Source organism: Rosa chinensis, chromosome 2, assembly GCF_002994745.2.
Source record: "Rosa chinensis cultivar Old Blush chromosome 2, RchiOBHm-V2, whole genome shotgun sequence".
In the NCBI taxonomy this organism is placed as follows: domain Eukaryota; kingdom Viridiplantae; phylum Streptophyta; class Magnoliopsida; order Rosales; family Rosaceae; genus Rosa; species Rosa chinensis.
The window spans coordinates 17,156,439-17,179,985 of NC_037089.1; the positions used below are offsets into that span (position 1 = coordinate 17,156,439).

The 23,547-nt window shown below is 36.8% G+C and overlaps 3 protein-coding genes across 3 annotated transcripts; 1 reads left to right on the forward strand and 2 right to left on the reverse strand.

Moving 5' to 3' along the window:
• The first annotated feature begins 4,048 nt into the window (after positions 1–4,048).
• LOC112186687 (PI-PLC X domain-containing protein At5g67130) lies at positions 4,049–8,304 on the forward strand. Its single transcript, XM_024325187.2, has 9 exons — positions 4,049–4,584; positions 4,701–4,788; positions 4,883–5,005; positions 5,109–5,246; positions 6,485–6,583; positions 6,703–7,006; positions 7,326–7,549; positions 7,654–7,740; positions 7,850–8,304. The coding sequence occupies exons 2-9, from the start codon at positions 4,708–4,710 to the stop codon at positions 8,042–8,044; spliced, it is 1,251 nt and encodes a 416-aa protein (XP_024180955.1). The 5' UTR covers positions 4,049–4,584; positions 4,701–4,707; the 3' UTR covers positions 8,045–8,304.
• A 1,220-nt stretch (positions 8,305–9,524) lies between these two features.
• Positions 9,525–12,392, reverse strand: LOC112186686 (probable serine/threonine-protein kinase At1g01540). Its single transcript, XM_024325186.2, has 7 exons — positions 11,616–12,392; positions 11,326–11,430; positions 11,091–11,213; positions 10,796–10,966; positions 10,566–10,695; positions 10,276–10,485; positions 9,525–9,952 (listed from the first exon to the last, which is right to left on the reverse strand). Exons 1-7 carry the CDS (start codon positions 12,227–12,229, stop codon positions 9,800–9,802), a joined length of 1,506 nt encoding a protein of 501 aa, XP_024180954.1. The 5' UTR covers positions 12,230–12,392; the 3' UTR covers positions 9,525–9,799.
• A 4,654-nt stretch (positions 12,393–17,046) lies between these two features.
• On the reverse strand, positions 17,047–23,508 carry LOC112186685 (nicotinate phosphoribosyltransferase 2). Its single transcript, XM_024325185.2, has 15 exons — positions 23,026–23,508; positions 22,766–22,913; positions 22,553–22,672; positions 22,288–22,422; positions 22,108–22,169; positions 21,826–21,901; positions 21,209–21,310; positions 20,646–20,762; positions 20,487–20,545; positions 19,554–19,728; positions 19,056–19,190; positions 18,865–18,963; positions 17,929–18,034; positions 17,471–17,583; positions 17,047–17,391 (listed from the first exon to the last, which is right to left on the reverse strand). The coding sequence occupies exons 1-15, from the start codon at positions 23,157–23,159 to the stop codon at positions 17,314–17,316; spliced, it is 1,659 nt and encodes a 552-aa protein (XP_024180953.1). The 5' UTR covers positions 23,160–23,508; the 3' UTR covers positions 17,047–17,313.
• Between the last annotated feature and the right edge of the window lie 39 nt (positions 23,509–23,547).

Here is a 23,547-nt window from a genome sequence, read left to right on the forward strand (position 1 = left end):
TTCTAAATCTAGGGAAAGTAGGACAGACCCTATTTTCCATATCTTTCTCTGAGAGGGGTGGTTTCCTCATTATTTCCTCTCACTTTTGTCCTATTGCACATAATTTTGATGAGATCAAAACGCCAGAAAACTTCTGAAAGGGATTTCTAGCTGAACCACTTTTCTATTTACTGATACTAGCTAGGATCAGAAGACGATGTTGAGTAAACCCTATCCTCACATTGTTAAGCATCGCAAACTAATGTATGCAGCAGCTAGGTAAGCTACAATGAATTAGTCGGCTTCTTAGTAAAGCTGTGATGGAGAAACACGTAACCTTTTTAAAGAAAAAGATATTGACAACCACCACAAATTTGAAGAGACTCATGCATAGAAGAAATGTAATATATATAGCAGGCTAGCAGCTATGCACCAACCATGATAAAGAAGCTCTTCAGAGACCCCCAAAAAAAAATGATAAAGAAGCTCTAAAACATTGTGAATAAGAAGACGCACCAATAATGTAATATGTACTTGCCTAATTTACATGGTTGGTGTAATAAGTTTGCCATATATTAATTTATCAAATTACATACTTTGTCATATATTAACTTAGAAGACAATCACTTTGCCATTTTCTAGTTTATCAAATAGCTTTTGCCTTTCAATCTTGTAAATAAAATTTAAGAAACTTAGGTCCTGATTAAAATGGGGGTAAATGATTTAATAGCTAGGATATTCAGCAAAAATAAAATAAAATAACTTTTTTTTTTTTTAGAAGAAAGAAATTTCCATTAATAAACGACTAAGGGGGGTGTATTGTATATGGAATTACTGGCACTTTTAAAGAAATCCATGGAATTTAAAAGTCTGGGTGTATTCAATAGAGACTTTTAACAGTCCATAAAAGTCTGGGTGTATTCAATTAGGATTTTAAAAAATCTTTATGAATTCCACCAAAGTCTAGGGGTATTCAATTAGGACTTTTAAAAATGAATAGAAGTTTAGGGGTATTCAAAATATCATTCATACATACGGAATTAGAAAATCATGGAAAATCATGGACTTTGTAGTGTTAAGTATAAATACCAAATTCCAATATTTTTCCAGCCACCAGAGCAAAGATTTTGAGCGTGGAAAAGTCTGTCAAAGTTCTTCTCTCTGCGCGTTCAAGGTTGGTCCTCCATCATCTCTCTTTCATAATTTCTTTTTTCTTTTCTCTATTATTTTGTGATATCAACCTCTAATACCTAACATGTTCATTGTTGTTGTTGAATTTGATTTTTTTTTTTTTCAATTGTGATGCTTGGAACCCTAATATTATCATCAACTCCTAAAACAAAGCCAAATAATGTATATGCCTAATGCTTTTATGGTTCGATCATAGTCCTGCATACTATTGCGGTTATTGCTATTGTCGTCACTTGTTTGCTGCATATGTTTCTTCTTCTTTGTTTTTCTCGCTAGGTTTTCTGTTTCTTTTGTATTTGTTGCTATCCTATATGGCATGGTTCTCTTTTTTTTGCTACTGCTTTGCCCTTGTGGCTCTTAAGTTCGGGTAGATTAGCCAAACGGTGGGTGGTTTTTTTTTTTTTTTCCTTCATGCCAGAACTTCTTTTCTATACCTAATAGTGTGTGTGATTTTACCCTGCATTGAGATGGGACTTATGTTGACAATCTCATGTCAACTTTCTTAAAATGATAGTAATGTCAGAGGTGCGATTTGGTTCAAGCTTTGGGTGAATCTATACAGAGTTATTAATTTTCATTCAAATTTTGCTTTAACCCTTCAATTTGAAGCCAATGTTGGCCACCACTAAAGTCGGCAATGGCTGATAAAATTATGTCAGGTTATTTATTTTCTTTTTCTAAAATTTTAGTGTTCTTTTTTATGCTTTGAGAATATTATGTGTATGTTGAGCAGAGCTTTAATGTTAGAAATTTTACTTAGGGGACTGCGGATTCCCAAATCGACGTCGGTTCCTAGCTCCATTTCGAGGTACTCGATATCACCTCAAAGATTTTGGTGGTGAAGGAAATCATCCTGTCAATGCAATTGAGTTATTCAATCTTCGCCATGCTTCCTTGAGGAACGTAATTGAGAGAATATTTGGAATATTTAAGTCGCGTTTCACAATCTTCAAATCAGCACCACCATTTTTATATAAGACACAAGCAGAATTAGTTTTGGCTTGTGCAGGTTTGCACAATTTTCTTCTACAGGAATGTCGTTCGGATGAATTTCCTCCTGAACCAGAAGAAGATCCGATAGACAATCACAAAGATAATTTTGAATGGGATGATTTTCAAACCCAAGATCAACAAAGAGAGAATGCTAATGAATGGAGAATGAGTATTGCTACTCATATGTGGACAGATGCCCAACCAAATGCCAACAATGAAAACAATGACAATCAAGAAAGTGAAAATGAGGGAGAAGAATAAATCATATCATTATTTCAAAGACGTCTGCTTATTTGGCATGAAACTTCATCAATGTGTTTTTTTTTCTCTTCTCTTTTTGGATATCTTTTGGTTTGGTTGATTATATTTGGAGGCTTTTCCTTTATTTTCTTATATGTTTGTTTCATGACATTATTTGAGCTTCTCTGATTCCTACGCTAATGGTCATTAGTTAACATAGCTATGGCATCGTATTTTATTCTCTGACTAATAAACTAGCTTGGTTTTTCTTTTTTATAAGTATTGTGAAATCTACATAAGTCATTTATATAAAGTCTGTAGATTTTTATAAATCAGTAAAAATCTGTGCTAAAAATCAGTAAAAGTCAATGGTTTTTAAAAAATCAATAAAAGTCTATGAACTTTTTATAGAATCCATGGACTTTTGAAAAAGTCTATCATTTAAAAAAACTCCACACAAATCCAAATACAATACACCCCCCTAAATTACAAAGCAATGGAATTCAATAAACTGGATGAAACCGTGGTGAAATTCAATAAACTTTTTTGTAGAGTAGATTAACAATTGTGTGAAAAGTTAGGAGGTTGGCCTTCAAGCAAAAAATTAATGAGTAAGCAGGAAGTTGGCTAGTGGAGTAAATTGACAATTTTTTTTTTTTTTTGAATCAAACGACCCACAATGGGTGGCAATATATTCATATGAGTAAATTGGCAATTGATAATGAAAATGCTAAAGCTAGTAATGAGATTTCCAGCTGTTCATGGGTGTGAATTCAACATTTATCTCTAGTTAATTGGATACCTACATAAAAAGAATATCACAAGTTCACAACTCATATCCTCATTAAATACATAATTTCCTTTGTTGTGAATGTGATGAAGTGGAGAAATGAGATTAGGTCATTAGCTCCATTGTGTCAACTATGGTGAAGAGGATGAAACAGAAGTCGATATTGACATTTACCAGGAATTAGCTTCAAGTCAAGCACTAGATAAAAGGATACCAATTATATATAATGGGATCCACACGCAACATACCAATTCTAATACGGCCCAGCCTGCAGGCTGCAGCCTAATTAGATGTGCCGAGTCTAGAAGTCTACAAAGGAATTTGAACACAATTGGAATCTTGACGAAGATATAGGGACGGCTTTACTTGGACACATTCAGTCTTATACGGCTGCAAATACAACATATATATTACTAAATTGATTAATAGACCACTTAATTAAGCAACATAGCAACAAGGATGATAAAACTATAAATCTTCTAGAACCCATTTGACGTGTTTCTTATCATTCAGTTTAAATTTCCACATGTTTTTAAAGTTCTCTGTTGAATTTTATTATTTTATTAAGAAGCTAAATATAGTACGCTATGCATACATAAACACCGAGTTTTTGGAAATTGGATTTGTATGCTGGATCGATTGAAAAACAATACAACAAAACAAAAAATTAGGGATGTTTAATATGTTTCATAATGAGCAAAATTATGTTATAATAATATCTTGTTATTTATTTAAACTTCGAATAATAAGTTATTATTAATAGAACAGATCTGACGGATGATCTATATGAATGGAAATAAATAAAAAATTGAGTTCAAAACAGGCCGGGAATAAGAAAAGAGGAAAGCATCCAGCTCTTAAACGAGTATAAGTTTTCTATTTTTGCGAGGGTTTTTGGTTTAAGGGTTTAGACTTTTTAGTTGTCAAGAAAAAGAGGATAAATACCGATTGAGGAAATTCGAATTTTCTTTTAAGGGATGCTAAAGTGACACAGAGGTCCGCACCTACCGGGACTACAACGCAGTTTTCCTTCGGACTCGTGTCATCTGAAACCCGGCCATCCAATCGACACTGTTCTTTATCTCTGTTCTCATTTCTTCTTCTTCTTTCTCATTAAAAATTTCAAAACCCAAAAAAAAAAAAAAACAATAAAAACCAGGAAGGGTCTCAGAGGACTCAGGTCCGTCCAAACCAACCCCCACCTTCACCAGAAAGAGAGAAAGAGAGAGAGAAACCCACCAACTCCTAGCCTTTTCTCCAATCTCTCTTTCAAGGACTCTTTAAACCCCACAAAATATTATACATATTCTATCTATCTATCTCACTTAGAAGAGTCTCTGACACTCAACCTCAAACCTGGAAATTGTTACCCAAAAAAAAACCAAAAAAGGGTAAAGCTTTCTTCTTTGATCAACGTTCTGTTTCCTTTCTTGCAAAACCCTTAAACCTCCCCAATTCACATTGCCATTATATGCTCACCCTCTTCAATCTATTTCACTAATTGCAGATTAAAAATGGGAGCTTTCTCAAAAAGTCCCAAACTTCAAGTTCTGTTCATCATAGCTTGCCTATTCTCTCCCTGTATCAGCCTCAAGGTTCAAACTTTTTACCACTTTTAGCTCACATCCCCATTTCTATTTTCTGGGTTTGTTCCATTTTTGACCATTGGGTTTCTGAAATGCCAAACAGATTGGAGAGACGTGTTCCAAAGACACAGATTGCGACGCCGGTTTAAGCTGCCAAACATGCGCTGCAAATGGTAATACCCGACCCAGATGTACCCGGATTCAACCCACCAATCCTACATCTAAGGTAATATATCACTTTTCTTTCCTAAATTGCATTTAGACATTTAGTATTGTATCGGATTGTGCATGTGGGTTTGGTTTGGTTTTTCTGATTATTGCTTTATTAGGTGAAAGGTCTTCCCTTTAATAATTACACATGGCTTACGACCCACAACTCGTACGCTCAAGCAGGGGTGCGGTCGTCCACCGGATCGTTGATTATTGCTCCGATGAATCAGAACGACACCGTTACATCTCAGCTCAAAGTAAGTTTTTTTTTTTTTTCTTGATACCTCTGTTCTGGGGAGTTTGTTGTTCTTGACAGTTCATTTGTTTTATTTTTGATTACTGGTAATTGGTTTTTCTTTTTTCTTTTTTCTTTTCTGTGTGGGGATGCAATGGTAATCTTACTTGCCATGCAAGGTGACATTGTGAATGTTACGGTTGGATTTTGCCTTATTTTGAGAGGTCTAAGAATGGGTCAAACGTATGAAAATCCTGAAGGGTTTGACCGTTTGACCAAATAGAAATTGATGGAAAATCATAAAAGTGATTTGGCACATGGTTGTTTTGTTGGTCCTTCCCTTTTTGTTTGTAAAATTGCCACACTTCATTTTTAATGTAAGGCGTGTTACATGCCTATAAAGGAAATTATTGGAATATGCAGCACAACATGCATTGCATTATAGAACGGTCAAATTGGGGCATCTTAAGTTTTGGTCTAGAATGACCAAACTGATCTGTTGGTGCTTATGTCCAGAAAGTGTGCTCAAGGGTTTAAGGGTTCACCCTTTTGAGCTTAGGGTATGGTATTTAATTTTTATATACGAAGGTAGCTACATAGAAGTCTAAACATGGTTTATTGGTTTTGGACAAATTCACAAAATTAACTAATAATATATCAGAGGGGTCAGTCCCGTGGTACTTGCGGTGAAGTCTTAAATCTCATAGGAGCCCAAACTGATAATTTAACATGCAAGTTTTTTCCATAAATTGTAAATATGTTTTCGTTGAATTACTGTGCTGAAAAAGCATAATAATTTTCAGGGCAGACTGGATTCTGAAGCAAAAGCTAAGAAAGGGAATATATAAAATGTGTTTCTAAACAATGAGGAGTTTGAGGTTAAGCATGTGGGTCTGTTAGTGATAATTGATGCAAATGTCTAGCTGTTCCTTTTCTCTTTTTGCTTGAATACCTGTCCTTGAGATTAAAAAGCCTTTGTCGACCATATTTTGATTAAAGAAGAAGCATCCAGCTAAGTAGCCCACCTGAAACATTTGACTAGTGTCCATGCAATTATGCAAAGAGTATACCATTACCACCTGCCTCAGTTTCACTTGTTTTTATCTATATGTATATTATCTAAATAAGTGAATTATTTTAGAAGTCACTTTTTTGTTTTTCAATTGTTTCTGTGTGTGTTAAAATTAGAATATTCTTTTAAAACTTATTTCAACCATTCTGGCGAAAAGACCCCTTTGTATAATTTTCATTGCTTGGCAGAATGGAGTTCGAGGATTTATGTTGGATATGTATGACTTCAACAACGATATCTGGTTATGTCACTCAACTGGGGGCAAATGTTACAATTTCACAGCATTTGTAAGTGTTTCAACTTCGTTAATGGTTCAGCACGAGTTAAATGAGTCAATTCATTATACAAATGTTGCAATGCTGCTTTTGATCTATTGAGTATGCTTGTGCCCCAATTTTCTCTGCAGAGACCTGCTCTTGACGTGCTGAAAGAAATTCGAGCATTTTTGGAAGCAAATCCCTCAGAAATTGTCACAATTTTTATTGAGGATTATGTAACATCTCCATCAGGCTTGTCAAAAGTCTTTGATTCAGCTGGTTTAAAGACCTATATGTTCCCCCTGGCTCGGATGCCAAAGGATGGAAATGATTGGCCAACTGTTGATGATATGGCTAAAAACAATCAGAGGTTGGTGGTCTTCACCTCTAAGTCATCGAAGGAGGCCTCAGAGGGAATTGCTTACGAGTGGAACTATGTCGTAGAAAATCAATGTGAGTCCTCTTTTAAAAAAAAAAAAAAAAAAAAAAAAAACAGAAAAAAAAGGTTGGGAGGTCTAGTTCTTTAGTTCTAGATGTATTATGAACAATTGTATGCATCTCACTAGGTTGTTTAATGTTTGTTTAGAATTATTAGTGAGATAATTTAACATCCTACATATATATCATTTAGGCACTTGTTGCGTGTTTGAAGGAAGTAACATTGTTTGGTTAAAAATCAAATTCTCAACATCATATGATTAATGCTGTTCTTCTAAAGATTAAATTTCTGACTACAAATTTCCCGAATTTTGTCTGCATACTAAATTCTCAGATGGAAATGGCGGGATGGTACCTAATTCATGTCCGAATCGTGCTGAATCATCTCCCATGAACACAACATCAAAGTCACTAGTTCTGGTGAACTACTTCCGTGATATTCCCAATGCATCAGCAACTTGCGCAGACAATTCAGCTCCATTACTGAGCGAGATCAAAACTTGTTATGATGCAGCTGGGAAACGGTGGCCAAACTTTATTGCCGTTGATTATTACCAGGTACTTGCAGGCTAATTTTTCATTCGGCAATCTGTGCAACAGAGTCAAGTAACAAATGACAAATTAACCTGCATTTGCCTAACCTGTTGATTTTGTTGTTGCAGAAAAGTGATGGCGGGGGAGCTGCTGAAGCAGTGGATCAATCAAATGGTCAACTGACATGTGGGTGTGACAGCATTACATATTGCAAGGTATGGAACCTTCATTTCTGTTTATGGGTGAAGTTTGTCATTGGAACCATAAGTTGATCAAACGAGCATTTGAATCACCTGAGTTTTTTAATTACATTTCATCATACAGGTGAATGCTACAACTGGAAATGCTACATTTGGTTCATGTGATGTCCCAAAACTTGCTCCACCGCCACCTGCTTCCCTCGCCAGCACACCTCCTTCAGGTCCTAGTAGTAACTTTGCTCCTCGGAATAGCAAATCAATCCTGTTGAGGTGGTTGTGTGGAACAATTTTGGCTGCTACTCTCTCAATGCGGATATAATTGCTGCACACAGTTTCCCTCCCTTGTAATTTTTTGAACCACACGGAAAAATATTATTTCAGGCAATTGATTCATCATTCTTGGTCTTGAGGAAAAGTTATGGAGAAATTCTGGTGATGTATATATGGTGGGCTTCTCAGTTTTCATATGCTACTAGTCTATGACTAATAATATCTATTAGTATTATCACTATTATGTAACAAATTTTCCCTTTCTTCACATTTTGCGATGCGATATCAAAGTTTGGGCAAGTTGGCTTATTATGTGTGTTATGTCTCTGGAATCCCAATTTTCACTTATTTACAAGTTCCCAGAAGAATCAATCGGGTCATATTTCATGGGTAATTCTCGTTGGAATGTATTTTCAATATACCAAGAGATTGGGTTTGTTTTCCAACCCTGCATGTTCTCAGTGGTCGTATTACTCGTATATACCTTTCGTTATTCCGTGCTGATTACATTAGTTTTATACTTCCCAAATTAATTAATTAATTATTGATTTTTATGTCTCCCACATTGTTTAATTAATCAAAGCACAACCAATTCCAACGTCATTTTCTTATAACCATCATCTCCTCCCAAGTCCCCAGTACTTGAGAAAAACATAAACCACATAAAATCATAAAATCTAGTGTAATCTGGTATCAGAAAGATCTGGTGGAGGATGATAGACTCCTGGTCCCTCTCAGAATTTCAAGGAAAATGACGATTGAAGAATTGCGAGTGCATTCGAACAAAGTTTAATGTCACCCTATTCTAGAGGTTAAGGCGTCGTAATCTGCTACAATGAAATATCATCTGCTAGGGGCGACAATTGGTTGTTGAATCATGAAATTCCAAATTCTAAAACATCTTCCGTCACCTATAGTATACAATGTGGTAGCCATCGACACATTTCGGTGGCAAATTTGTTGGGACAGAATTGAGATATTAAACAGTGCAATCATTTGGCAACTACCAAACATTATAAAGCACCGAAGCAACTAAAAAAGAATCAGATGTTGACTAATAGGGATCTTTCACAAAATTGCAGAAGTTCATATATGAAACAAAGTAAATCTTCATGCTGCTATGCATAGAGGAAGTAATGATTAAGTTGCTCCTACTGTAATTTTCACTAGGGCAACAGCCAAGGCCATAATCCATATCCAGTTCAAATGTAACCTTTTTTTGCTTGTAGATGAACAGAGTGATTGGGAAACATCCTAATCATAGCTCTGCTGTAAAGTTTTGCATAGTCCCACACTCCCACCCTAAAATTGAGTGCTAGAAAAAACATGTTCCTAGTGGGGACAGCAGTGTATGATCAAACATCAAGTTTCACCAAGTTCTCGAGCCAATAATTCTATGGCCTTCACTTTTGGCTCAGACAAGTTGCTATTAAGTTATTATGTGAATAATGTTCATCTTTGCCTCTTCTTATAAAGTCTCATTTCTCTGCAGCAACAACAATCCTAAGTTCTTAACAATGGGGGAGGAGTTCAACAGATATTCAGGAAACTATCATTTTGACTTGAATTTGCTATATACGAAAAATCGTTCATTTAACTCACAGGAGTGAGCTGTAATGTGACTAGAAATTACATGACACTATAATATGCTGGATGTTCTTTTGAATAAGGTGCAGAACAGAAGCTGTATACAATGTAGAGTAATGACCTATGTAAAAGCCACCAGGTAACTGGAATCGTCAGCAAATCCAATGGCCAGCTTCTGAATGGGTATAAGATCTGCAACCCTCTGGCAAAATTTTCACTACGTCTCTTCATGTCTCTGTCTTGTCTTATCAGCATGCATTCCATTTTCATATCTGCTACTATCACCTGATTCTGTTACCTGCTTTTCCTTCAACCCATTCTTCACATTGTCAACATCTGAGCATCCAAGGTCCCTTATAGATCTCCCATCCTAAATCAGTGTTAACAACCAAGTAAGTAACAGACTACAGGGTTGAAACTTCTAGGTGAAAAGAAATGATAACATCAGAGGTGTAAACGGAGATACTAATGGAATGAGTGAGTAAAGCACTAAGGCTCAACCAGATATCAATGAAAATGGATAAATGAACTGCATTATAGAGCCAGCTGATGCTACTAAAAAGCATTAATTTTTCTATACATAAAGAAAATGTCTAAGAAGCTATGATCTTTCTATATGTTACAAGTATTGTAAGTGCTCAAACAAATCAAAAGAGAGTTCAGATTGATTTTCATTCAGAAGTGCATACATACATCTTTGAATTGCGCCTCTTCAGCTTCTAGCATATGAACAACATGTCCCATTTTTGGCCGCTTCAGTGCATTTGGGTCCACACACTTCAAAGCTACAAGAAGAGCCCTCTTAAGTGCTCTGGAACGAGGTTTCTCAGATACCTTAGGATCCAATACTTTCTCTGGTTCTCTGTTAGCAACCATCTTCTTAAGCCACTCAACTAAATTCACCTGAAATTTCTCCAGTTTAGATTAAAAGAAATACGGAGAGAAAAATCAAGCGAAAGAGAACCATAAATTATTGTCTAAACCTCTCCGGGAGGCTGGCTATAATCAACTGGATTCCTCCCCGATATTATCTCCATGATAAGAATCCCAAAGCTATACACATCACTTCTCTCATTCAACATGCCCGTGCTGGCATATTCGGGAGCTACATAGCTTCAAAAGGCAGAAACAAATTGTTAGTACATCCAATGCAAGCAAATGCAAGTGCACAAACACGGACACATATGCACATCGAGGGAGGTTCCAAACATACCCAAACGTTCCCATGACACGGGTTGTAATGTAGCTCCTCTCAGAGCCAATGAGCTTAGCAAGGCCAAAGTCTGACACCTTGGCATTCCACTGCTTGTCAAGTAAAATGTTGCTCGATTTTATATCACGGTGAATAACCTTGGGTTCCAGTCCTTCATGAAGGTATGACAACCTACATTATCAAAAAACAATGAATAACGAGTGCCATACTGCCATGGATGAAAGGCAGGGGAAGGAAGAAAAATCAACTATTTAAATCACATAAGGAAATTCTGAATTTGATTTGCATTATATACCCTTTCGCAGTTTTCAATATGATGTTCATTCGAATCTCCCAAGTCAGAGGACTCACAGGCCCTACATCGCCATGAATCCATTGTTCTAAGTTCCCATTGTTGACATACTCATACACAAGCATCCTATCACATAAGAACCAAGCAAGCACTACATCAGTTACTTGAAGATAAAACATCAATGCTTTATAGTTACTAATAGAATCAAAGCTAGAGGTATTAGGGAAAAACAGAGTACCTATGAGCTCCTTCAGCACAGAAACCAAGCAATCTCACTAAATTCTTATGCCGAACTCGTCCGATTACCTCAACTTCAACCTTAAACTCCTTCTCAGCTTGCCCCCTGTACAAGTTCACAAATCCAATCCATCAATTCAATAATACACATTCCAATAATCACAATAACAAGTAACACACTTCTAACCCTATCCAACAAATCATGCACTAACTAAACCTCATTTCATAACAACTCAATTGCCTACACACAACATTAGGAAAAATGAAAAAGAATGAATTCAAATCACTAACTTGTTGTTGAGCAAGTTCTTGACAGCAATCTGAGTCTTATCTTCCAAAACGCCATGGTACACAATCCCATACCCTCCTTCACCTATAACATTCTCATGCACAAACCCATTAGTTGCCACCTCAAGCTCTCTCAGCGTGTACCAATGTCCCCAACCCAAGTGAGAAACCTCAGGGCCCACCATAGCTACCTGAGCCTCCCCACTTCCATGTGAAGAAGAAGACCTCCCACATGGATAAGTAATCCTATGGTCCTTGCCAATATCAATGTGAACCTTGTGGTATCCAGTTGGGCTCTCTTCCTCTGCAGACTTGAGCAAAGCCTGCCTCTCGATTCTCGGAGCCGGGTCGGGTTCAGGGTTCAGGTAAGCTTGGACTTGGGTCCGAACATGGTCAACCCTGATCTCCTGGATCTCCTTGGAAACAATAGGGATTTTGGGTGTCTGTAAAGACTTGTTCTTGGATCGCTTGGAGGCCAAGTAGAGCGAAATGAGAACCAAAACAAGCACAAAGGCGGCTCCAACACAAACTCCGAGAACCACCCACAAGCTCAGGCCAAAAATGGAGGTGGGTTCCGAGAGGTGGTCGTTCATGTGCTCTGTTTTGGTATCAGACATTTGAAATTGTTGTGGTGCTTCTTTTTCATCAGTGTGAAAGCTAAAAGCTTTGGTCGTGCTCAGTTACAGGCTTTAATGAGAGAGTGAAGAGTGAGGGGGGAGAGAGAGAGAGAGAAGAAATGGCAGCTGGCATTGATGGGATGTAGTTTGGAATCGGAAAAAGATCTAACTATCTAAGGAGTGAGGACCTGGTGGTGCGTTTTTTAAGAGAGGTAAAAAAAGAGGCGGGGTCGGACTCGGGGGGTCGTTGAAACTTGGAAGCTTCATCACCGTAGTTGTGAAAATTATAATGTACAAAAATGGAAATAGCCGAACAAAACTAGTGTAGAAAAAGGCAAGTCAAAGACAGACTCAAAGTCATTGTTTACAGAACAAGTATGCGAGTGTAACGAAAATGTGTCACTGAAAATGTGCAGGTTTTGTTGATTTATTAATAAAATGTGTGATATTTGGAGTATGTATAACATTTTGTTCATGAAGTTATTAGTCTAGCTATTTTTTTCAATGAAGCAAACTATGAAAGAAATTAGAGGATTTCGCTTATAGTATGGATAGAAATGCAATAATGAAGGGGGATCCCTAATGAGGGTAAAGTGTGTAACCATGAAAATGTGATAGCTACCTACAAGTGGCTTGAAAAAAACTAAAAAGTAGAAAACCTTAATTAACAACACAATGACAGAGATATATTGAGGTCACTAAAGTAAATATGAACACATAATTAACTTTTCTAAGAGCAATTCTAACAACTTCCTCATATTTTGATTTTTCTCTATTTTAGAGAAAAATCAACCTCTTTTGCTGCAACATATTCTTTATAACTATCTCCATTTTAGGGATAGTGAGAAAAGATAAAACCAAATTCTCTAAATTTACAGCAATCTCTAAAATTTTAGAGATCGCTGTAAAGTAAGAAATCAATTAGAGTTGGAGAAGAAAAACAGGCTAAAACTTTGACTTTTGCTTCCCTATAATATAGAAATTATAGGGAAGTAGCTTCCCTATATTTTGATTTTACTTTATTTTAGGGGAAAATGAGCTTCTTTTGCTCCAACAGATTCTCTATAAGACTATAATATCCCCATTTAGGGATGGTGAGGAAAGAGAAAATCAAATTCCCTAAATTTACAACAATATCTAAAATTTTAAGAAAAAATTATGAAGATTTTAGAGATTACTGTAAAATAAAAAAAACATTAGAAATGATCCAAAGTAATTCATGCAGTTAGAAAGAAAAAGGCTTTCACTTTAGTGTACACAATGAGAATATTAAAGGTCATTATTGCTCGTCACTAAAGAGCAACCAAAGTATGTTATTATGTTGATAATTAGTTACCAACTTTTGTAAGGAAGATACATAACTTTTTTGTATATATAAATATAGAGAGGGATGTATTTTTCGAGGTGTCTCTTAAAAGTGGATGCTGTGAATGCTTCTTTATCAATGAAATTTTAGGACAATTAATGAGGTGATTGCGGTCTATCTTTCTAATAATGCCATTATAGATGCTTGGTTGATTGGTGATAAAGAAGTTTCCCACCTACCCCTAGTATCTATGACTATTAGATTTTGTCCTACAAATCTTCATAAACAAATAGCCTTTCATGAGGTGTGCAACAGCAAGACTAATTAGTGTATGTCCTCTTCTCTCAACTCCTTCCTCCAAATACATTGTCGATCTTCTTCTTCTTTTTGTTTGTTTGTTTGTTTTTTTTTTTCTTTCATTTGATTGATTTGATTTTATGATTGTAAATTTAGTCTAATTTGTTTTTTTTTCTAAATCCACTAGGAAGAATCAAAATTAATTTTGTTAACCAATCTTAGAAAGCACTCATGTTCTTTATAATTATAGATCCCTCTCTCACCATTTAGACTACTCCCGAAACCCATCTAACTTGGTTCTCAAGGAATATATCTTTAACATGTTACATTCTAACAAGTCATTTCTGTTTTCTTGTTTCTATTCATCAGCAAATTGATTGATTAATGAGGCATATAATAAGCAGATGGCATCTTCCAACTACATTATTAAGTGTTGAGAGGAGGCGCGTTATTTTTAGGTGAGTTTCATAACAATATTCTTCACTCCCTAACTAACTAATTCACTAACTCCAAAATTTAAAAGCTAGCATTAACAAACTTGATTTTTAAATCAAACCCAAATCGGGTGTCAATATATTGCATCACAAGTCAGAATAGACCAGTACATATCTTTCCGCCATAGACAAGAACCTAGTGGTAGTTCTCACAATGGTACATAGCTATAGACCCACTCATTAGACAATTAAGTACGCAAATCTAGCGACTTTGGTACTACTCCAGAGATGTTAGAGATACATAGGGTGTATAAAAGTGCATAGGTTCTTAAAAAGGAAATTATTGTAACTAGATAAACTAAAAAACATAGGAATGAGCCTAGGGCAAAACACCCCAACCCAAAATAAAAGCCCAAGAGGGCAGCTCCAAGAGAGAGGAAGCCCAGCTCAAGGCCCAGCAGTGAAGGGTGCCCCAAGCCCAACCCAAAACACCATCGCCAACCCAAGATCTGTGCACAGCTTTGGTGCAGCGCCACCACTACCATCACCACAAAACCGCCCAGAACCACTAAGCCATGCCAGCCCTCACGATCCGGCCAGACCCTCCATTGCCACGCCGCCACAGCAATCTAACCAAACCACCGGAGCCACGCCTCCACAACACCATCTGCCCCGAGCCCTCCATAGCCACCGCCGCCTCCAGTTTTGGAAATCCCATGACGAAGACGCCGCCGCAGGTCCTGGAAGCCCATGACGAAACCCATTGTCGCTATACAGTTCGACCTCAATCAGAAATCCCGCCTGGACTCCACCGTCACCCATTCCAGCAAACCCTCAAGCCAAACCTCCCACACATGAAGCCACCTAGGCATTAACATTCCAATACTAGTCTGGCAGCAGCCCAAAGTGGCAAACCAGCACCGACGGATGAAAAGAAAATTTCAGTAACCAAGACGCAGTCTAGGTCTTTCGGAGCATTAACAAACTTGATTAAGGCAAAAACATAAGGGATATATTTCTATATTTATGCCAAAGCAAGACAAATATGTTTAAGTATGATATCAGTCTTTTTTTTTTCTTTTTTTTAGAAGAAGTAGAATGCATTAATAAACAAATAAATTACAACGCATTGGAATAACCAGTTGTGGTATCAAAATGCATATTCCTATCAAGAACCATAGTTACGGGTCCGTCACCAACAGTAACATCCATGAACCAAAAAAGTCCAACCCCTAACCAACTTTTACGCCCATCACCCCAGGCTACAAAGAAAGGTAACCAATCTCAAGTGTCACAATACGACCTTGTCATCAACATCCAGACGAACCACTTCACCCTCTTCGACACTGTGTTCATAAACCGCCAGACCACGTGCAAGGAAAATCCACTATTCCATTGATAACCAAACATCATTGATATTATAACATATAGTTCCCAGGAGTAACACCATAGAGATGGCTCCACAGCATGACCAAAACCTCCAAACCCTAATTAAACCCTGAAAAAAGTGGGGACTTATTTGACCTTGCCAAAAACCTAAAAATAAAACCCTAATAAAAAACTGAAAAAAAGTAGGGACTTATTTGACCTAACCAAAAACCTGAAAATAAAACCCTAATAAAAAACTGAAAAAATATTGGTTTCACTAATTGAGGTGATGGTTGGGTGGTTGCACTAATTGCTAGATATTGGTTTCGTTCGAATCATTACTTTGTTCATCATTTAGTTTATTTGTGGTACTTAATTTATTGCAAACTATTATTACATTTCTCTATCACGCCGTCGTGTAGTTGTTGTTCTACTTTAGCTTTTAGTGATGAGCTGATTAAACACTAATGAAACCCAAACAAAAGTATCACCACCCTACCTACGGTAAGACAATGAAAGGTTTAAGAATCTTTATTGATTCATACATGTTACTTATCAACTTAATTTTTCCAGAGAACATATTCTTCGCCCCCTCCCCCATTACTGAATTCGGGATCAATGTTCCCGTTAAATTTATATTGAACCTAGAATTTGTATGAATGATTCGGAATATATATGGAGTGACATGTTTGTTGATATGCCTAAAGGGGTTGGGTAGAAGCAAGATGTGTTGAGGGGGGTCTCAATCAAGATGTTTGCCGAGAACCCTGCTTCCCTTCTCGAGTCTTGAAGAAAGTAGCGGAACTAACAAAGAGTTGTTGGCTTATCTAGTGACTACAGTAATGTTATCGGCAAAAATTCCATTAAAAAAAAATTAAAAGCTATAACCTGTGTCGACGAAATTTCTTCAACTCAAGTTTTTAATGACAAACTATTCATTGATAAAAGTATTTTAACGACGAATTTTCGTCAACAATAGTGTATACCAATGAAATTTCATTGGCTTTAGTTTTTATCAATAAACTTTCATCGGCAAAAAGCTTTACATTTTCGTTGGCAAAAAAACTTTACACTTGCTTTAGCAGAATTATTTAAGCGACAAAATTTCGTTGGCAACAGTAGCTGAAATTTTTTTCGTCCACAATCATCTTGTTAGTTTATTTTACGGAAAGTTTTGTTTTTTTTTTTCTGTACAAAATTTTTATGGAAGACTTTTGCTGTGGACCAAAAAAATTTCGTCCCTATAAATCCTTGCTGAACAATGATTAGCTGCTTTAACAGCTAACTAACCTTTATTAGATGCTTGGGGAATCCAAATTAGATGAGCTGTTCTCAATGTGGGGAATTCATATTTACTTCCAAAGGCCTTGAAATTTTCAGATTGTGGAATAAAATTTTAGCTTTAGAAGATGAAGCTCAACCCCATTTACTGAGAAATTTGTTTGCATCATATTTCATTCAAAATGGATGCAGCCGTTCAAGAATATGTAGGGAAGCAACTATTATACTATTAACTAGAGAAATCCATGTTCCTCAATTTAAACTAATTATGTGTTGGACATTCGTGTGTATGCGGTAAACTATTTAAAGAAGCTCCTAAAACGGCTAGGCCTTTAATCATTGCTTGCGCTGCGATATGTGGACTGCTTCATGTTACCCTTGCTATTACAGAGTGACTCTCACTGCAACTCCCCGACAGGTGCCTCATTGAGCCATAGGAAGTGAATGAAGTCATACAGTTTTGCACTCACACTAACCTGCTTAGAATTGAAGAGTATATAGTTAGAAATACAAAAGTCGAAAAATGAGAATAATTTAAGCAAGTTGTATTAGTACCTTATACGGAGTGGGGTTTAGTCTCCTCATGTGGTCAGGACGCATTTTCCCGAGTTGGCTGATGCAGCGCTCCCTGATGTCCTTTAATGGTGGCAGATCTTCTCTCACTCCACCTTCAATAAATAAATAAAATGAGAGCACATTACCTAGACGCTAACAGATTGATGTGTTGAAGCAATTTCTAAAAAATTATAAAATAACCAACAAAATGATCGTGGGTCCTTTCATCTTATTTCAAAAGTCTGGCAGACTTATAATGTCTTACAAGAAGCACAATGGTAAACAAATAAGTATATCAAGCATCAACTTCAGGTGCGCATGGCTTTCTGTTGTCTTAGAAAGTAACATAATAACTATATCTGAGAAAACTGTGGGGTTAAATGATAAAACTGATAGCCATAACAAGAATGAGCAGGCAGTGATTTCAGATAGAAGATTGACAAATCCAGAACCCATACCTGGGCCATGCCAAAAGCATTTCATAAGTTCCTCAACACGCTGCGGCACTACATATGCTCTCTTCGATTCATTAAAGGGGTGACGACACAGGATCCGTTCTCCAACCTGCATATTAATATGTCTAAAATGAGACCTTCCTGCTTCCATCATTCTAGAGATCATCACATGGAGTGAATTCCTTGCTTGTATAGAATCCATAGGAGTAAGAAACAGAAATAAATAACAAGCAGTTATGAATATGTAGAGAACTATATACTCTCATATTAAAGTTTCAAGATGAACAGCTAAACTACAGGCTTCTCATTATATGTTTTGCAGTGATCACTATCTTTTTTATGTCCTTCAGATAAAATCCACTGAACTACTCCTTACCCCACTCCAAAACAAGTATAACTATTGATCCAAAAACAAAACAAAAAAAGGAAAGGAAAAAAAAAAGACAAGGAGAGATATAAATGTATGATTATAGCAAGTTGAATTGAGCCACTCCTTCATACTTTTGGAGGGTTGAACTCACAATCGGTGCTTATGTACACCTGAAGGCTGAAGCAGAGTTAAGCTTTATCATTTAGTTTCTATTTTCCCCCATGTATTGGGAACAGAACCAAATTATAGAATTAGGTCCCATCAAAATACCTACTAAAGAGCCTGGTGGGTTTAATCTACTCCATCATAATTCTAACTATGAAAAGGAGACCTTGTTTACAGAACACAATTCTAATTTTCTGGCATAGCTAAATTCCCATTTGACATGATATCAATTTTCAAAGCATCCCAAGTCCCAACTTGCGAGCACTTTGGAATACCTAAACCAATTCATCTGAAATATGTGTGCATTCACACATCATTATACACTCGTATTAAAAAAAAGCAAAACCAATAATAACAATAAAGAATCTTAGGGACATATTGCAGAGGAAAAGTTGACAAGATACCTTTGGAGGAGGTTCATTTTCTCCGGTCATTATGTCTACCAGGGGATAACCTTCTTTCCCAAACAATCTGTAAGATCGTTTTTTACAAGGGATGGAGACCTAAAATAAAATAATATTAAACAACAAAAAAATAAAAAAATCAAAGACCATATGAGAATGAACTAGAAATTTATAGAACAGTAAGATCAAACCTTTGTGACATCTTCAGAAAGTTTGATGCGAGGCTGATTATTTATCTCAACAAGCTTGAAAACACAACCCAGAGCAGCTTGAGCATAACAAGTAACTACATGGGTCCCAATTCCAAATGCATCAACCTCATGGCCCTACACAACAAATAGATTAAAATTATTAACTAACATGGGTACAATAAGATATACTTATCCTGTGGTAAGATCCCACCACCAAAGAGAACATCTTCAAAATTGATATATCAACAGTTAAAAGAGATAATAAAAGTAATGCCATACAAAATACTTTATCTGCATGTAATGGAAAGGAATCATATGCACAGATGCAACCCACATTTCATCTTGTGTTGCTATGTGACTGAATAAAAATTTTGTCTTGGTGTGTGTGTGAGAGAGAGAGAGAGCGGGGGCGGGGGAGAACTAAAAGGTTTAGGGTTTATGGGATATCAAATTTCAAGGAACTACAGGAGTGGGTTAATGCCTAGAAAATGTCATTACCTGTTTGTTTAAAGCATCCAAAGTTTCCTCATTTAGATCATTACTAGCTGTGATAACCGTCTTTCCAAATCCAGTTACTCCAAATTCTTTCTCAATGATGCGAAAAATCTTCCGAGCCTCAGAGGAGAGATATGCTAGATCACCTGAATCCAACCTAATGCCAGCTGCTTTGTACCTGGGCTTAGCAACACCAAAATCATTAATAAAAACTACATTATACTTGGAGGATTAACTAATATCAGCTTAATGAAATTGAGAATCATGCCGTAGGCAACACATGGATGACATCCGAGGACAAGATTAAATGCTTGCAATGGTAAAAGAAAGATGGGAAACACATGGTTATTGATAGAATACAGGAAATCTATAACTGCGATTTTTATGGATATCATGTTTTGACTAAAAAGTAACCTGCACAACTGCATCATTATTTATCAAGCAACATGTTATTACAAACCTGCAAAGATGGGGAAATGGCCTATGGTTATTAAATCACTAAACTCTAAAAGGGCAGTCACTCACAATTAAAGACGCCCCATAATAAGACATGTTATTAAATAGTGCTTTGCATCTCTCTATCAGCATTAAGTTGCTATTCTGGTGATTCATATTTCCAACCAATGCGCAAAATTTCCATATTGTTGAATTTACCAGACGTGATTTGAATCATTTGATCTCTTCATCACAAGTTGAAATTCATAATTGCCATCCTCATTTACCCAGCCAATGTTGTTGCTTCTCAGAACTGAGAATACCTAATTTTACAACTCCACCCTAACTCACGTGATACTAAGCAGAAAGTGATGCCACTAAATGGTTGTGTACTATAATTGACGGTGTGACATTAGGTTCTGAATATCTTTAGCATTCATATCCGCATTAACAGAGCATATACATTAATGGTTGATACTCACAAAAACCTTTCACACTTACCCTAGATCATTGAGTGCTAAAGCAACTGCACAAAAGTTGGGAATTCCACTCCTCATAACCTTGGAAAATAAAGGAAAGATATGGTGTTACAGGGACCACAAAAGTATAAGTCAGCTCAGCCACATCATTTATAAAGTAAGCTGAATGATGTTTACTTACATCATATGTGTCTACAAGAGCTAGAAAGTTATCAGGGAATGCCAGGGCATACGATGCGAATGCTGCAAGCTCACTATGATTGGTCTCACCAAAAGTACCATTTAATGAATTTGACCACTGCAAACACAAACACGCGTCAGTATTGTTTGAATTTGATTGCTATATTCTTAGATCCTATTAGGAAAGAAACTCACAAGAAAAAAAAATTAAATAAGATATGTAAAACAACATGAATGCATGCCTGATTTTTATGTACTACAACCTGAATGCATGTCCTATTTTTATGTACTACAACCTGAATGCATGCCAACGCTTTGTGAAAGAAATTCCAAAAACACACCACAAGACTGACAAAATGTCACCATCCCAATTCCCAACTCATGGAAGAAGATATAGAAGTCCAATCAGATTGAACAACTCCAAAAATATAAGGCATTAATATGGCATGGATTTCTTCCGTGAGTAAAAGGAATAATAATCCAGGATGAAAAAGGGAAGAAATCAATTAAAAACCATGTAACAAATGCATACAAAATTTTACCTAAAAGAAAAGATCAACACACCTGAATTTTGCTCAACCAAGTCTGAACCAGGCTAACAAAATCCTCACAAGTACTGCGCTTATCACTGCTATGAAGTGATTTATCTATAATCTCATCTGGGCTCTGCAAATCATTGAATTAATTAGACAGAGAATAGGTTCATGAACAATGGCACAAATATAAGGATGAGGAAAAGATAATGACCACAACGTTTAATATATACACTGGCATAGAACAAGGACTTCACACTAAACTCAATATACAATTGCATAAGATATCGTATTTTGATATCCTTATCAAATGGAACTCAACCGCATTAAGGTCATGACCTTTGATCTCAAAACTCAATGGGATTTTTAAAAGAAAAATGTAGTATTGTCATGAAAAGACACGAACAAAATCCATGAAATCTCCAACGATAAGCAGTAAACATATAATGCTCATTTAAAGCCTATTTATGCAGAGTAGATCCATTTTCTTATTTCTGTCTGTGCAAAATTAAAGGACAGAGTTGGGACTTAAACCCCAGCTGGTCAAGTAAAAGTGAGTGGACAAACCACCAGGGCATCCCACAGGGACAATATGCAGAATAAAACCTAACTGTTTATACATTTAAAATTGCTGCAAGAGTTACAAACCATGAATGAGCTGACAAAAGCATGCGAATGTGTTCCACGAAGCGGGATCCCAAATATCTTTCCAGCCGCAACATTACTGTCAAAAAATGCCAAATTTATATGAAATGTGTCCAGTTGTGCAACAACAAAAATGTGCGAACTGCAAATATAGTTTCTTTTATTATGTATATGATACTAAAATGCTTTAGAAAAACGAGGAAAAAAAAAACCATATAAACAACTCAGTAAGAATGAAAATCACAATCCTAATATGCAGCAGCTGAGTTTAAAAAAGACACTTACCTTGTTGCATGAAATCCTCCCATGTAGCAGTACCTAGATGCCCCTATTCCACCATCAGGTCCCTAAATATCGAACAAAAACATCTTACTCATGACAATTATCCCACTCGAAACTTTAAAACAAGGAATTCAAGTGTGAAAAACCCGAGCTTGCTAAATCCTAGGCTCGTGTCAACTATACCTGAGCTCGTCGAAGCCCAAACTCTAGTAGCATTTTAGATTCTCCAGCAACGAAACGATGCCTTGCGGCATTTGTAGCAACTAATGACGCATAATTGATGAGATTCAAGAATGGAGTTTCGAGTAACTGAACCACCTGAAAGAGCAATACAAATATATAAATTATAACACTGCCTCAAAACAGTCTGATTGACTACACTGATTAACCAAGACAATTCATTTCAAAAAAAAAAAAAAGGAAAAAAAAAAATTGGAAAGATTCTCACAGCGATTGGTCCTTCAACTCTAACGAGAGGAACCTTTGGAAAAACGACTGATCCTTCTTGGATAGCATAGACTTCAACTTCGGAACAGTCAACTCCACTCAGATACTTATAGAATCCTTCCTACAATTCATCATCATCACTATTCGAAATCAGAGAACAACTAACTAGATGTGTAATGTAATGCTGCAATGAAATGTGAAATCGAGTCTATACCTCACATGAAGAAGACAAGGATTGGCGGACGAAATCGATTTCGTCGTCGGCCAATTTGAAATTAGCAATGAATTTGATGCATTCCTCTAATCCAGCAAACACTGTGTATTCGCCGCCAAATGGATTCTTGCGGAAATACAAATCAAACCTGAAACAAATTACAAGCTATGAACACCAGAAGAAGAAGAAGAAGAAGAATGAAACGGTGCGTTTGGTTAGTGAGAAGAAGAAGAAGAAGAAGAAGGAGGAGGAAGACTGACACGGCTCGTTCGTTGTGCTTGCCGGCTTTCCAGTAAGCATAGGCCATGGTGAACTGGTAGAGATCGGTGAGGAGAGGCGTGACCATTGGATTGGTGGGGCCGGCGATGACCTGGCCGTTGGATATGGCCGCCATAGCTATCAAAGTTGATTTTTGCTTGGTTCGCTCCTGAATGGCTGGGCTGGTTTGGTTTTTATATACGACGGAAGCGAGAAAGTCGGGGACTTTGAATTGCTGAGAGGGGCGGACGTGTACGGTGCGTCGCTTGGAGAATACGGCACAACACTGGTGGGAAATTCGCAGTCGTTGGACTAGAGACCGTTAAAAACGAAGAAGAGGAGGAAATTGAAAGGAAAAATGACAGAAGGAGGGGAAGTGTACGGTCAATATTGTGGGAACCAGAGACAGGGAGCATCAGATTCTAGTATTTGGAGGGGCCAGCGGCTATGGCTGGCGTTTCAAGCATAGGGCCGCTTCTTATGAACCATATCCCTTATTTGTTCTTGTTAATTTGGATTTTTAT

Bases quoted from the DNA above. Each gene is read 5' to 3' on its own strand.
- LOC112186687 (XM_024325187.2), top strand. From the start codon at position 4,708: ATGGGAGCTTTCTCAAAAAGTCCCAAACTTCAAGTTCTGTTCATCATA. The intron at 5,006-5,108 runs GTAATATATCAC...TTGCTTTATTAG, and splicing joins CCACCAATCCTACATCTAAG to GTGAAAGGTCTTCCCTTTAA. The intron at 7,007-7,325 runs GTGAGTCCTCTT...CTAAATTCTCAG, and splicing joins CTATGTCGTAGAAAATCAAT to ATGGAAATGGCGGGATGGTA.
- LOC112186686 (XM_024325186.2), bottom strand. From the start codon at position 12,229: ATGTCTGATACCAAAACAGAGCACATGAACGACCACCTCTCGGAACCC. The intron at 11,431-11,615 runs GTTAGTGATTTG...GAACTTGTACAG, and splicing joins AAGAACTTGCTCAACAACAA to GGGGCAAGCTGAGAAGGAGT. The intron at 9,953-10,275 runs GTATGTATGCAC...ACACTGATTTAG, and splicing joins AAGAGGCGCAATTCAAAGAT to GATGGGAGATCTATAAGGGA.
- LOC112186685 (XM_024325185.2), bottom strand. From the start codon at position 23,159: ATGGCGGCCATATCCAACGGCCAGGTCATCGCCGGCCCCACCAATCCA. The intron at 22,423-22,552 runs GTGAGAATCTTT...TTGCTCTTTCAG, and splicing joins GAGTTGAAGGACCAATCGCT to GTGGTTCAGTTACTCGAAAC. The intron at 17,392-17,470 runs GTACTAATACAA...AATTCTAAGCAG, and splicing joins TAAACCCCACTCCGTATAAG to GTTAGTGTGAGTGCAAAACT.